General features: G+C 40.9%; 1 protein-coding gene across 1 annotated transcript in view; it reads left to right on the forward strand.

The window, feature by feature from the left end:
* EML6 (EMAP like 6) overlaps positions 1–14,812 on the forward strand; it is a 280,775-nt gene that overhangs the window by 218,850 nt on the left and 47,113 nt on the right. The window contains exons 26-28 of the mRNA XM_027131630.1: positions 1,754–1,930; positions 12,339–12,540; positions 12,639–12,765. Of these exons, the coding sequence (XP_026987431.1) occupies positions 1,754–1,930; positions 12,339–12,540; positions 12,639–12,765 (506 nt within the window). The remainder of the gene's footprint in view (positions 1–1,753; positions 1,931–12,338; positions 12,541–12,638; positions 12,766–14,812) is intronic.

A 14,812-nucleotide genomic window follows, 5' to 3' on the forward strand; every position in this document is an offset into this window, starting at 1 on the left:
ATATATATACTTTTTTTATATTCTTTTCCATTATGGTTTATCACAGGATATTGAGTATAGTTATAGGGATCACTCCTAATGCTCCATTTTAAATGTGATTTCTGTAGCTTCCCACAAGTTAGACATGCTTCCCCTGGAGAGCACATTGTCCAGATCTGGCCAAGGGTGTTCTGTCGGGGTGACTGTAGGGTGAGCAATGCCAGCTCACTGCCCATTCCTCCTTATATAATGAGGCCAGGAAAGGTGCCACCCAGAGAGGTGGCATTGGGGATGGACAAGGAAGGTGTCAGAAATGGAATCTCGTATCTGTAAGGGAGTCAGTGGCCAGAAAGTCCATTTCTAGAACTAGAGGGGAGGTTCCCTGCTTCTTTTCCTGTGACGGTCAGTTGAAGATGTCATAAGGAGTTGGGGAGATTCCACTTGCACCTCAGAAAACTGAGGTAATTGTTGGGGAACCACTTCTCGTCACCTAAGTCTGTGACCCTGCCTCAGGTACCCCAAGTCACTGGGTGAACTGCAGCTTTTTGGTTCCAATTCTGCATGTGTCCAGAAGAAACGCAGAATATTAAATGAGGAGAAATTTGAGTGGCCAAAATATGTATAGCACCTCCCCATGTTGTGACTAAAATCCTGGCTGCATCTTTATCTTGTCATTTCCCTTCTAGGCAGTGGTACCAAGCAGAAAACAACAGAAATGGAGGCGAGGTGCGTTAACATCGTGCACCAGAAAGTAGTTTCCAGATCCAAAGAGAGCAATCTGGCCTTTAATTTTAGCTACAGTTCTCTAATGATTTTTTTATACCCTTTTAAACAGTGCTTTAAAGTGCTTATGTAAAGAAACTGTAACGTTAAGGTATACTAGCAGATCTTGAATGAAAGTAAATGAGATCAAATTCCCCAGGAAAGTCTAATAACAAAGTGTTACTGTTACTGTTTTCTTTTTTTAAAAAGGAAAGAAAATCCTCAATTTTATCAGAATTTAACCTACATGAATTGTAAATCTTCTGTTCGGGAATTTCAGACAAAACAGTGTTAAAGGATAAAATGTATATTCGTGGCAATACAATATGAACAGCTCTTCCAGTTTTTAAGAGGGTCTCTCTAGAGCATAAAGAATATTAAGAATCTTATTACTGCAGAATCTTATTACTCTTTCCTCCAAGGAAGCAGTCCTTTAAAAAGTTATGTCCTGTGACTTTTTAAAATAATTTGCTAAATGATCAGCCCCATCGATCAGTCTAGCTCAGCGGTTCTCAATTGGGATCAATTTGCCCCCTCTCCCAGGGATATTTGACAATGTCTGGGGACAACCTGGGGAGGTGGTGCTACTGGCATCCAGTAGGTAGAGGACAGGGATGCTGCTAAAAAGGACAGCCCCTGACAATGAAGAATTATCCCTCCTAAAATGTCAATTTTTATGCTGAGAAACCCTGATCTAGCTTATGGCATATACAATGATAAATGTCTAGGTAAGAACTAAAAACCTTTGGTATTGTCAGGTGTCCATAATTCCAACATGTTCACTTTATCTAGGGGAACATATATGGAGGTTTGACTACAGTGTTATTGAGACAATGCATATACCACTTTAAAAATGCAGCTGAGAATTTAGGCACCGCAGCATACAACAAATGCCTGGTGTTGGCAAAGTCATAATTTAGAACTATTCAGCCTTCATTTGTTTCTTTTAAATAAAACAAAAAGATCTCTAGGTTTTACGAAAATATATTAATTTTCCTTCCTTCTTTTCAAGATTGAGAAGATAGAGTGGGACGCTTGGACCTGTGTTCTGGGACCCACCTGTGAGGGCATCTGGCCAGTGCACAGTGATGTGACTGATGTGAATGCTGCCAGTCTCACCAAAGACCATTCCCTCTTAGCCACAGGAGATGATTTTGGTTTTGTTAAGCTTTTTTCATATCCTGTCAAGGTAATATTGCATGTTTATTATATATACTTGCTCAGTCTCATTAATAACCCCAAATCTATCTGTTCTATCGAAGTGGATTTTTAAATATTGAAGGAATAAGCAATCAGTAGTGTAATCTACAGTATCATGGTTATTTACGCTGTATAGAAAGCTTTGTGACATTATGTTTACTAGTTTGAGTCAGAGTCTCGTGGAGTAGAATTCCTCCTTGAAAGGCCGTCAGTGGACATCAAATCCAGCATCTCACAAACTGCATAGTAAGATTTTTCTCTACATCTTGGACTGGTGTCTTTACTAGCATACTTCTAGAGATGAAGAACTTACTACCACACAAAGCAGCCCAATTCATTTGTTAATTGCTCCATTGTTAAAATGCTTTGCTCTATATTGAGCTGAATTTTTTCCTTCAGCCAAAGTTCTGCCTTCTGAATCATTGTTGAATGAGTCCAGTCTTCTGACAGCCTTTTCTCCAGTCTAAACGTCTCCAATTCCTTCAGCCACTTCCCAAGTGACATGGTGTCTAGCTCCCTCCTCCCTCTAAGCATAATCCATTTTATCAAGTCCATTGACAAATTTTTTCTGTTTCTTCTTCTTTCAGTTTTATTGAGATATAACTGACATATAACACTGTGTAAGTTTAAGGTTACAGCATAATGATTTGTCGTATACACCTCATGAAATGATTATCACGAAAAGTTTAGTGAACGTCTATCATCTAATACAGATACAAAACAACAGAAAAAGAAGAAAAAATTTTTTTCCTTGTGATGAGAACTCTTAGGATTTACTTTCTTAACGACTTTCATTATATCATACAGCAGAGTTAGCTGTAGTCATCATGTTGTACATTATGTCCCTAGTACTTATTTATCTTATAACTGCAAGTCTGTACCTATTGACTGCCTTCGTCCAATCCCCACACACACACCCCCTCACCTCTGGTAACTACAAATGTGATCTTTTTTTCCATGAGTTTGTATATTTGCTTGTTTGTTTGTTTTGAAGTATAATTGACCTAAAACACTGTGTTTGTTCAGATATTACATTATTATTGACTGTATTCCCCACTCTGTACATTTCATCCCCCTGACTCATTTATTTTGTAACTGGAAGTTTGTGACTCTTCATCTCCCTTGCCCATTTCAATTCCATTTTAAACCGTCTCATCTAAAACCAGATTCAGGTCCATCCAGGTTCTGCAAATGGCAGTATTTCATTCTTCTTAATGGCTGAATAATATTCCATTGTATACATGTGCCACATCTTCTTTACCCATTCGTCTGTCAGTGGACATTTAGGTTGCTTCCATGTCCTGGCTATTGTAAACAGCACTGCAATGAATATTGGGGTGCATGTATCCTTTCAAACCATGTTTTTCTCTGGATATATGCCCAGGAGTAGGATTGCTAGATCATATGGCAGCTCTATTTTTAATTTCTTAAGGAACCTCCATAGTGGCTGTACACCTGAAAGTAGCACAACGTAGTTAATCAACTATACTCCAATATAAAATAAAAATAAAAATAAAAACCAAATTTGGTGATTCAGATGCAATCTGACCAGCTCAGGGTACAGTAGGACTCATCTTCTTGTTTTGATTTTATTTTTGCATTAAAACAAACTTAAGATGGCATCAACTCTTTTGGCTGCCATACCACACAGCTGAATCGTAGATGTTATTCCCCCAAATGTTAAGGTTATCCCCTATCTTGGACTTATACAACTGATTTTCTAAAATCTGAGTAAGTACAGAACTTTGTATTTGTACCAAATAAGATATATCTTATTTATTTTCCCTAGTTCCAGCCTGTCAACATCTTTGAAATACCTTTTCAAAGTATTTGCTTTCCTTTCCAGCATCCTCTGATTTCACAAGTGTGAGTTCCAAATCATGGAAAGAAAAAGACAGAACTAAACACCACCACCACCAAGAGCCCCCATTCATTTTGGCATTCTATTCATTAATGTATACATATCAGTAACAGACATTTAAATCTGTCTGACCATGTCCTCATGGAGATCACATTTCTGTCTCTAATCCAGCAAGACATCATTAAAACTTAGATGTCCTGCTGAAAGCCAGATTGTGTTGCTGGTATCCCTAATCTCTCCTAATACACCAACCAATAAAAGATAAGCAGTTAGTTCACAGTGAACCCCTGTTGCTGCCTAGTCATCATTACTTCCTTTTCCAAGTGCTTATCAACCTTGTGTGTAATAATTCACCCTAGAATTTTCCAGGGATTGCATCAACTCATGAATCAGTATTTGCCAGAGCCTACTTGTTTTCCCTTTTGGATACAGGAACCTATTTTTTTGGATGCCGCCTCTCCTGGTTTCTAAACTCTCAGCTATTACTGACCTTATTTCTATGGTCACATTTAAACGTGTCTGTACTCAAGGGCAGGAGCTCTCTTTGGCCCTTTCTGGTTTGAAGAGCGTTCCCTTTAATAGAGGACATCATTAAATGCTAAACATGCTTTCTGTTCATATTAAACCATCTGATGTAAGAAGTGTTCCTAACTTTTCTCTCTTTTTCTTCTAGCCCTAAGTACATCCTTTTTTTTTTATTTCCAATAGTTCACTTTATATTTTTAAAATAATTTTTTAACATCTTTATTGAAGTATAATTGCTTTACAATGTTGTGTTAGTTTCTGCTGTATAACAAAGTGAATCAGCTATACATATACATATATCCCCATATCCCCTCCCTCTTGTGTCTCCCCCTCATCCCACCCCTCTAGGTGGTCACAAAGCACCGAGCTGATTTCCCTGTGCTATGCAGCTGCTTCCCACTAGCTATCTATTTTATATTTGGTAGTGTATATATGTCAACGCTACTCTCTCACTTCGTCCCAGCTTACCCTTCCCCCTCCCCATGTCCTCAAGTCCATTCTCTACGTCTGCGTCTTTATTCCTGTCCTGCCCCTAAGTTCATCAGAACCACTTTTTTTCTTTTTTTTTAGATTCCATATATATGTGTTAGCATACGGTATTTGTTTTTCTCTTTCTGACCTACTTCACTCTGTATGATAGACTCTAGGTCCATCCACCTCACTACAAATAACTCAATTTTGTTTCTTTTTATGGCTGAGTAATATTTCATTGTATATATGTGCCACATCTTCTTCACCCATTCATCTGTCGATGGACACTTAGGTTGCTTCCATGTCCTGGCTATTGTAAATAGAGCTGCAGTGAACATTAGGGTACATGCCTCTTTTTGAATTATGGTTTTCTCAGGGTATATGCCCAGTAGTGGGATTGCTGGGTCATATGGTAATTCTGTTTTTAGTTTTTTAAGGAAACTCCATACTGTTCTCCACAGTGGCTGTATCAATTTACATTCCCACCAACAGTGCAAGAGGGTTCCCTTTTCTCCACACCCTCTCCAGCATTTATTGTTCGTAGATTTTTTGATGATGGCCATTCTGACCGGTGTGAGGTGATACCTCATTGTAGTTTTGATTTGCATTTCTCTAATGCTTAGTGATGTTGAGCATCCTTTCATGTGTTTGTTGGCAGTCTGTATGTCTTCTTTGGAGAAAGGTCTCTTTAGGTCTTCTGCCCATGTTTGCATTGGGTTGATTGTTTTTTTGATATTGAGCTGCATGAGCTGCTTGTAAATTTTGGAGATTAATCCTTTGTTAGTTGCTTCATTTGCAAATATTTTCTCCCATTCTGAGTGTTGTCTTTTCATCTTGTTTATGGTTTCCTTTGCTGTGCAAAAGCTTTGAAGTTTCTTTAGGTCCCATTTGTTTATTTTTATTTTTATTTCCATTTCTCTAGGAGGAGGGTCAAAAAGGATCTTGCTGTGATTTATGTCATAGAGTGTTCTGTCTATATTTTCCTCTAAGAGTTGTATAGTGTCTGGCATTACATTTAGGTCTTTAATCCATTTTGAGTTTATTTTTGTGTATGGTGTTAGGAAGTGTTCTAATTTCATTCTTTCACATGTAGCTGTCCAGTTTTCCCAGTACCACTTATTGAAGAGGCTGTCTTTTCTCCATTGTATATTCTTGCCTCCTTTATCAAAGATAAGGTGACCATATGTGCGTGGGTTTACATGTTTAAAATCCTTTTCAGTTGTCTTAGTTTTTGACTTTTGCTTTCTTGAAACGGTACTAAAGTTGTGTGTAGAAGACTTTTGTGTTCATCCCTGGTTTTTTGCTCCAGCTACCACTTCAGCCACTTTGGTTTCTTTAGATGCCTTCCTCTTTCCTTCTTCATTTGTTAGAATCTCATCAGATTATCATTTTGGGTAGCCTTTTCTAACATACACTTATGATTATGTCCAGTGTTCCCTTCATTGTCCATCCCTCATCCCAAAGCCATCTGGTAGCCTTCTGCCAATGACTCATCACTTTACTGTCACCTATCAGCCCTTCCTATTTGATAAGAACTCAGTTCTGTGTAGCAATTCCTCACTATTTCTACATTTTTTGAATCGAGACTGCTAGCAGGACAAGTCAAGAAGTTAGTGATACCCTGGTTTTAGTGGACTCAGGTTTGGGCAGGTGTTTAGATACCTGAAATCCCCACGGTACTACTGCATCTTGCTCCGGAGCTAGATTTAGTGTTGGTCTTGGGAGTGCATCATCCACATCCCCAGCCTGAGCAGGAGGGCTGTCTGTCTATCGCAGTAATTTCAAGCTGTGTTCTTCTACCTCCCAGAGCTCCAGGAAGGCTCCTCAGGGACAACCCCAGAAAACAAGGTAGGGGCTCTGGGGCCCCACTCCTGCTCCAGCCAGAGTCACTCTGTGTTTTTGTATTTTGTACATTGAGCTTCTGTGTAAGATTTTTTCCAAGATTTTGTTATGAAAATTTTCAAGCATACAGGTAAGATGAAAGAATGATACAGTGAACTCCCAGAAACCCACCACTTAGATTCTGTGGCTCATAGTAAATTGTTGACATCAGGATACTTACCCCTAACTGTTTCAACTTACATATCATTACCTAGGGTTCAATATCTTTTTAGTATTTTTTAAGTAAAATTTATGTATAGTTGAGATACACCAATTTTTTTTTTTTTTTTTTGCGGTACGCGGGCCTCTCACTGTTGTGGCCTCTCCCGTTGCGGAGCACAGGCGCCGGACGCGCAGGCCCAGCGGCCATGGCTCATGGGCCCAGCCGCTCCGCGGCACGTGGGATCCTCCCGGACTGGGGCACGAACCTGTGTCCCCTGCATCAGCAGGTGGACTCCCAACCACTGCGCCACCAGGGAAGCCCCAAGATGCACCAATTTTAAGGTTCCTTTTGATGAGCCTTGACAAACATATACACCCGTATAATCCAAACACCTCTCAAGATATAGAATATTATCATCACCCCAGGAGGTTTCCTCATGCTAACTTCTGGGTCAATCCCCACCCCCACTCCACCTTCAGATGAACAAGACGATTCCAATGTTTTTTACCATAGATTAGTTTTCCCTGTTTCAGAACTTCATATAAATGGGATGATCAATTAGGAACCATTTTGTTTCTGGCTTCTTTCACTCAGATAATGTTTCTGAGATTTCTTCATGTTGTGTGTAACAATAATCCTTTCCTTTTTTAGCTGAGTGGAATTCCATTGTGTGGATATAGCGAAGTTTGTTTATCCACACAGCTGTTGGTGAATACAGGCTTTTCCCATGTTTGGTTATAATGAAGCTGCTATAAACATTTTTGGGTAAATCTCTATGGACATATATTTTCTTTCTTTTAAATAAATATATAAGAGTGGAATTTCTGGGTTATTGGGAAAAGTGTGTTTAACTTTTTAAGAAACTGCCAGATCTTTTTCCAAAACGATTGTATCATTTTACGTTTTCACCAAAAATGTAAGAGATTTCCAGTTGATAATTCAGTGTTGTCAGACTTGTAAAATTTAGCTGTCCTGAGGAGTAGATAGTGTGATCTTACTGTGTTTGTAACTTACATTTTCCTGATGACTAATCATGCTAAGCACTTTTTCGTTTGCTTATTGGTCATTTGTGAAGTGTTTGTACAAATCTTTTGTCCACTATTTTACATTGGATTGTTTCTCTTTTTATTCTTGAGTTCTAATGTGTAAGATTTGATTGAAGAAAAAATTTCATAATTTAAAAGCATTTGAAAATCACTAACCCATATAAACCACTTTGATAGTATCACTTCTCTTCTTCTTTTTTTTCCATCTGATTTTCCTGGCACTCTTTCCCTCCCAAATTCATGGACCCAGGCTGATGAACATTTCTAGCTGTACAGTCACTCCTCCAATGCTCTGTGTGTGTTGGCCACACTTCACCCTCTGTTATGGACTGAATGTTTGCATCCCTGCCAAAGTTCATATGTTGAAGCCCTAACATCCAGTGTGACTGGATATGTAGAGAGGGCATTTACAGAAGTAATTAAGGTAAAATGAGGTCATAAGTGTGGGACCCTGATCCAATAGGATTAGTGTCCTTATAAGAAGAGACACCAATGAGCTCACTCCCTCTCCTCATGCGCACTGACACTGAGGAAAGGCTAGATAGGAACTTTCTATGTGCTCAATATAAGGGGTCCACAAGCCAGCGGGAGAGCCCACACCAGAAGCCAAATTGACTGTCACCTTGATATTAAACTTCCCAGCCTGCAGAACCATGAGAAATAAATAGCTGTTGTTTAAGCCACCCAACATGTGGATTTTTTTTATGGCAGCCCTACCAGACTAAGACAGCATCCCATTGCAGTGTTCTAGCACTGAATACTATGTCACCAAGTCTTGGTGATGCCTATGAGACTATATTATCATCATGTAGATCTTTGTCCAAAATTCAAGTTCCATTTGTTAGAGTCTAATGTCATGTCTTCTTCTTAACCCTTTTCCTTGTTCTCCTTTCCTATGAGTTACTAGATCTCTCTTCCAGGCATTTTTCAATCCATGACAAACGTAAGTCCTTATATATGCAGTTTTACAGTTTAAAATCTCAGTGTGAGTATTAGTCCCCTGATAATCACATTGTTTCCAGCATCTGTAAGATAGACTCTCCTTTGGGCTTCCCTGGTGGCGCAGTGGTTGAGAGTCTACCTGCGGATGCAGGGGACACGGGTTCGTGCCCTGGTCTGGGAAGATCCCACATGCCGCGGAGCGGCTGGGCCCGTGAGCCATGGCCACTGAGCCTGTGCGTCCAGAGCCTGTGCTCCACAACGGGAGAGGCCACAGCAGTGAGAGGCCCGTGTACTGAAAAAAAAAAAAAAGAGATAGACTCTCCTTTGTCAGAGCCCACCCATTTGTCCAGTACCTTCAACCACATCCCAGAAAACCTGATGCTGTCCTTTAACTCCATCTGTATAGCTAGCCGATTGCTTTCCATAGCCTCCCTTCCTTTCCAATGCTGTTCCCCTTCACTCTATCAGAGAGGTTAAGATACCACCATGTCGTTTACATTTTTTATTTTATTTTTTTTAACATCTTTATTGGAGTATAATTACTTTACAATGGTGTGTTAGTCTCTGCTTTATAACAAAGTGGATCAGCTATACATATACATATATCCCTATATCTCCTCCTTCTTGCATCTCCCACCCTCCCTATCCCACCCCTCTAGGTGGTCACAAAGCACCGAGCTGATCTCCCTGTGCTATGCGGCTACTTCCCACTAGCTATCTGTTTTACATTTGGTAGTGTATATATGTCCATGCCACTCTCTCACTTCGTCCCAGCCCACCCTTCCCACTCCCCATGTCCTCAAGTCCATTCTCTACTTTTACGTCTTTATTCCTATCCTGACCCTAGGTTCTTCAGCACCATATTTTTCTTTTTTTTTAGATTCCATATATATGTGTTAGCATACGGTATTTGTTTCTCTCTTTCTGACTTACTTCACTCTATATGACAGACCCTAGGTCCATCCACCTCACTACAAATAACTCAATTTCGTTTCTTTTTATGGCTGAGTAATATCCCATTGTATATATGTGCCACATCTTCTTGATCCATTCATCTGTCGATGGACACTTAGGTTGCTTCCATGTCCTGGCTGTTGTAAATAGAGCTGCAGTGAACATAGTGGTACATGACTCTTTTTGAATTATGGTTTTCTCAGGGTATGTGCCCAGTAGTGGGATTGCTGGGTCGTATGGTAGCTCTATTTTTAGTTTTTTAAGGAACCTCCATACTGTTCTCCATAGTGGCTGTATCAGTTTACATTCCCATACATTTTAAAAATCCACCCTCAAGTTGTTAAGTTGCCTTCTCAGAATGTCAAAGTCTCTAGAGAGTGGTTCTTCAGAGAAGAACCTTGTACGTAAAATTTTACAGACAGAGAAACTATATGTAAAATGTTGTGAACGTGGGGAAAGGGTACATAAGCTTTCATCAGATTCTCAGGAATTTCTCACCTAAAAGCAGTTAACAACCAGCACTCTGGAGACATATTCTAGATTCTCTTTTCTTTCATGACCCAATGGAAGAGGAAGGTTGTGGTAGTGAGTCCTGATGGGTGTTACAAAAATGCATAGTTTGGTGTGATGACCCAGAAAGACAGCTCATCTGACCTGCTGTGCCAGGTCTCCAGGAGACTCCGTCCATAGGCCCTCAGGGAACCACCAAACACCCTGCTCCTGGGGGAGCAGCTAGCTTCCTGGAACCTTCTAGTAACTGTGAATTCCCATTATTGTTCTGTGGAGCAGTGATCTTGTTTCCTATTCTGAGAATCTTGAATCATCTTTGTTAAACAGCTTCCGTGACTTAGACCCTTTTCCTCTTTCTCTTTCTCCTGTGTGGCACTTTCTTTTGCCCTGCTACCTAACTCTGATCACTTTAGAATATTTTTAACTTCGTATTTTTCTTTTGGGTTTCTTCTGTCCTGTCTAGACGTAGGAGTATAGAGAGGCATTATCTCAAGCTCTTTCACTTTCTCCTCTTCTCAAGAGACCAGCTTACATTTGTAGTTGATAAAATGGGTCAGTTCCCGCTTCCAGGAGGAAGACCAGCAGGACACGTGGCTGTAGCCACTCTGACCGTCCTCTTTGTTTCCATGCCTTCTGGATCTCACGTGGTCACACAGTTGTTTCCCTTGGAAATCCTTACTTTGCTCTGCCTATTCTCTAGCAAGTAGTGGCTCTGGAGGGCTTCCTAGAAATGCTGCCTGCCTGCTGGCTCCCCTAATCTTTCTAGACTTAGTACTCTGCCGAGGGGTGGGCACTTCCACTCTGCTGTCAGCTAGGGGTCAGCCAGATACGCAGAGATCTTGACCAAGAGTATTTCAAAGTCACGCACTCTCCTGCCTCTGTCTCCTGCCACGCCTCTGGGCTGGTTTCAGGTTTCCCAGCATGCCCGTCCAAAACCGTCTGGAAGCCTCTTGTCAATGATTGAATAAAGTTTTCATCTGAGACACCAGTGGCCCTCGCGTGACCTCAGAAAGTGCATGCAGCTTCCCACGTTGCATAAGGTATTCCCTGGGAGTCACTGAGAGGATAGAAAAACTCTGCCTCTCTCAGTGGCTCCTGCTGGAGCTGTTTTTGCCAGGTTGTGGCTCGTGTGTCAAAAATGGAAGCTGGTCTCTGGTGCCAGCATGGGCTTCTCACCGCTTGTCAGGTCTGCACTGGGGTGAGCAGCTGAAGGATGAGCAACCCTCATCCTTCCCCACTGGGGTGGTGTGACCTGGGCGCCACTCTGAAGAGCTTTCAGTAGTGACTGATAAACTGGGTTCCGTTTACTTGGTTATGTTTGTTTAAAAAGGAGCTTACTTTGTTTTTTTGGTGTTTTTTAAGGTGCCATGTCAACTCGTTTATTAATTGGATTTTTCAGTTCATGTCTTTATTTTGAGGGGGGTTGATGTTGTTTGTTTTTTCCTTTTTCTTTGAGCTTACTTTGTTTTAACATCAATTACTTGAGTGTTTTTAGTGTTAGGAATTGTTTCCAGTGTCTGTGGCAGAAACTGTTGAGTTCGTTTTAAACCTTAACTTGCTGCCCCAGGATCATAAGAAGGCCCTTGCTCTTCTGTCACAGCCTGGGCTGTGGTACAAAACCCACTGTGGGGGATGACCAGGGAGACATTTCTGATCTTTAATTTCAACCAGACTTGCCATCAGGAGTTTGCACTAGAGACCTATGGAGAATGCACATTTGATACTTGAGAGGAGCAGAAACAAGCTTTTTATACTTTCTTAGGCTCCTTCCAGAAATAGGTTCTGTAGCTTGCATTTTATTCATTCCCTCACAGACTATCTGTTGAGGACCTACGAGGCAGGAAATGCTCTAGGGAAGAAAGAGAGCTAATCCCTGCCCTCACGGAGCTTACACTCTAGAAAAATATAGGGAAATTACTACTTACATGAATCGTTTCCTTTGTATCCAGTGGAAACTACTCTAGAGAGTAACAGGGATGAAATAGTCCAGAAACAGGAATAATGAGACTCCCAGTGGGGTCATCGCCACTTTCTGGCTTTGCAGGGCCAGCACGCGAGATTCAAGAGGTACGTGGGGCACAGTGCCCACGTCACCAACGTGAGATGGCTGCACAACGACTCTGTGCTGCTCACGGTGGGCGGTGCCGACACAGCCCTGATGATCTGGACGAGGGAGTTTGTGGGGACCCAGGAGAGCAAGCTGGCGGACAGTGAGGAGTCGGACACTGACGCGGAGGAGGATGGAGGTGAGCCCAGTGGCTGGCGCCGGCCACGCCTTCCTCCACACCTGCTCCCGCACCACCGCAAACCAACTCTGCTCCCTTCCCGTGTCTTTCTGTTTGAGGCTATGACAGTGACGTTGCTAGAGAAAAGGCCGTCGATTATACCACCAAGATCTGTGCTGTGAGCATCAGGGAGATGGAAGGCACCAAACCACACCAGCAGATGAAAGAAGTTTCAGTGGAAGAAAGGTATGGTGTTGCCAGGTTTGCTTGCATTTATTACACTTGACAAGAAACTCGTTGAAAGCAGAGTGCATTTTCTTTGCACTCAAAGTTGCTACTTAAGCTAGTCTTTATTTATGTGTATGCACAGAGTCTTAACCTGCACACAGGCTTAAGCTGAGGGAAACTGCCCACAGCCTTTAATGTGAGGAGAGGGCGGGTTACACTTTGCAGAAGTTGTTTATGGAAAATGACTTGATTAGACATGAGATTTAGTTAGGCCAGGCTTCCCTTTGCCCAGAGAGGATGTCAGGGCAGCCCAAACCTGTCCTGAATGTGATGGCTGATGGGGGAGCATGCTGACTGGGGAGGTGGGGGGAAGGCAGACTTCTAAGGTCTAGGAGGAGTATCTGTGGATTGTGAGAAATAATCTTCCATTCTGCCCAGAGTCTGTGCATTACACCGTATCACTTGGTGTGCCTTCTCTTATGTGTCTTCACCTGCCTAGATGTGTTCAGGCGTGTCTGACCATTCCAGGCCTAACCAATTTGATTTTGTTGCTGTGGATCCTCTGTGTAGAAAGGGTTTCCGGTATGATTTTGGTGTGCTTTCTGATGTGCTACTGTAAGTATTGATGAAACACTTTAGCATTTCTAAAAAACAAACAAAATCTCATAATTACTACAATTACTTGATTTACCATATTCATACTAAGGAGGATAAATATTGAATAAAAACTCTAACATCCAAAGAGAACTTCATGGATCTCAAAGATGTTTAAGAATTCTCTGTGGGCTCTTTCCACTGACATGGGTTCAGTGTTCACATGTACCCTGGTCCCATGATGTATAATTAATGCGGTTCAAGTTGTTTTTTGCATTCAGCATGGCTTTCTGCCTAATAAGTATTTACTAAATCTAATCTATCACCTTTTACTATTAGGTGGAAATTTAAATACAAAGAAATAAAATGTCATTTCTCCTCCTGCTTCAGTTTAGTGCCAGATGTTAAAATAACATAAAATAAATGGTGGGTGTGCTACAGGCAAGAAGATTGAATTGATGCAAAAAACCCAAAAAACCCTAATTCTTCCCTAGCATCTTTGTTAAATGTTACTATGAGGGTTCAGAGTTCTCTTTTAATAAAAAAAAAAAGATTTTTCTGCAGTAGTCTGTAAGTTATAGTTTATTTTTGCTTGCGACATGGTGTTTTAGTGGCCACAAAGAGGAAATATTTTTAAAGGAACTAATTCTAAGAATAAAGAAAGAAAATTTTTTAAAAATCATATGCACCTAAGTACATGAATAAGCTTCCCACTTAAATAATCCACTCTAAAATAAACATTTGGCCTAAATTACACATTCTTTTGAAAAAAAAATACCCAACCTTTCCAGTTCCACATAACATTATGAAATGAGTTGACTTGGCTATTATTCCAAGGTTGTTTCTGGCTGCTTGCTACAATGCAGTGATTCATCATGCTGAGATTTAGACTGGCCACTAAGATATAGAAATCTAATCACATTCCTAAATCCAAACACTGCAGCTAGTTTCTAACCTAAAATAAGGTTCACCTGAACCTCTGTTGGTCTTGATGTCTCTTTGGGCAGGTCTGTAAAAATCTCATACCTGCCCAATTTAGGAAGAGGTAAGAAACGTGAAGATAGAGAGGACCCTAAGAATTTTCAGTCTTAAAATCCAGAATTTTGAAGCTCCCTCATTTTCTTCATCACACAAGGTCATCATAGATTAGCATACACAGGATTGACTTTTTTTTAATATGAAAGAAAAAATGCTTCATAGTGTTATGACGTACAGGGGTAGGCATTTCACCACTTTACTGGCATTTAAAAAAATAATTCACACCAGGGTGTGTGAGTAAAACATGCAGTGAAGAATACAGTTTTAAGATATAAATACAGGGTCCAAAGGAATAGTCAAGCCTTTTCTATACATAGCAATGTCTTCGATAACTTAAAGAAGCCTTGACAGCATCAGTTCCCAGAGGGGACTGTAACCATAGAGCAGGATGCCAGCTGCACAGCATGCTGGGAGCTAAGCAGGACCACACCAG

This window comes from Aethalodelphis obliquidens, unplaced genomic scaffold, assembly GCF_003676395.1.
Source record: "Aethalodelphis obliquidens isolate GAN/ISIS:26980383/991018 unplaced genomic scaffold, ASM367639v1 scaffold40, whole genome shotgun sequence".
Lineage (NCBI taxonomy): Eukaryota > Metazoa > Chordata > Mammalia > Artiodactyla > Delphinidae > Aethalodelphis > Aethalodelphis obliquidens.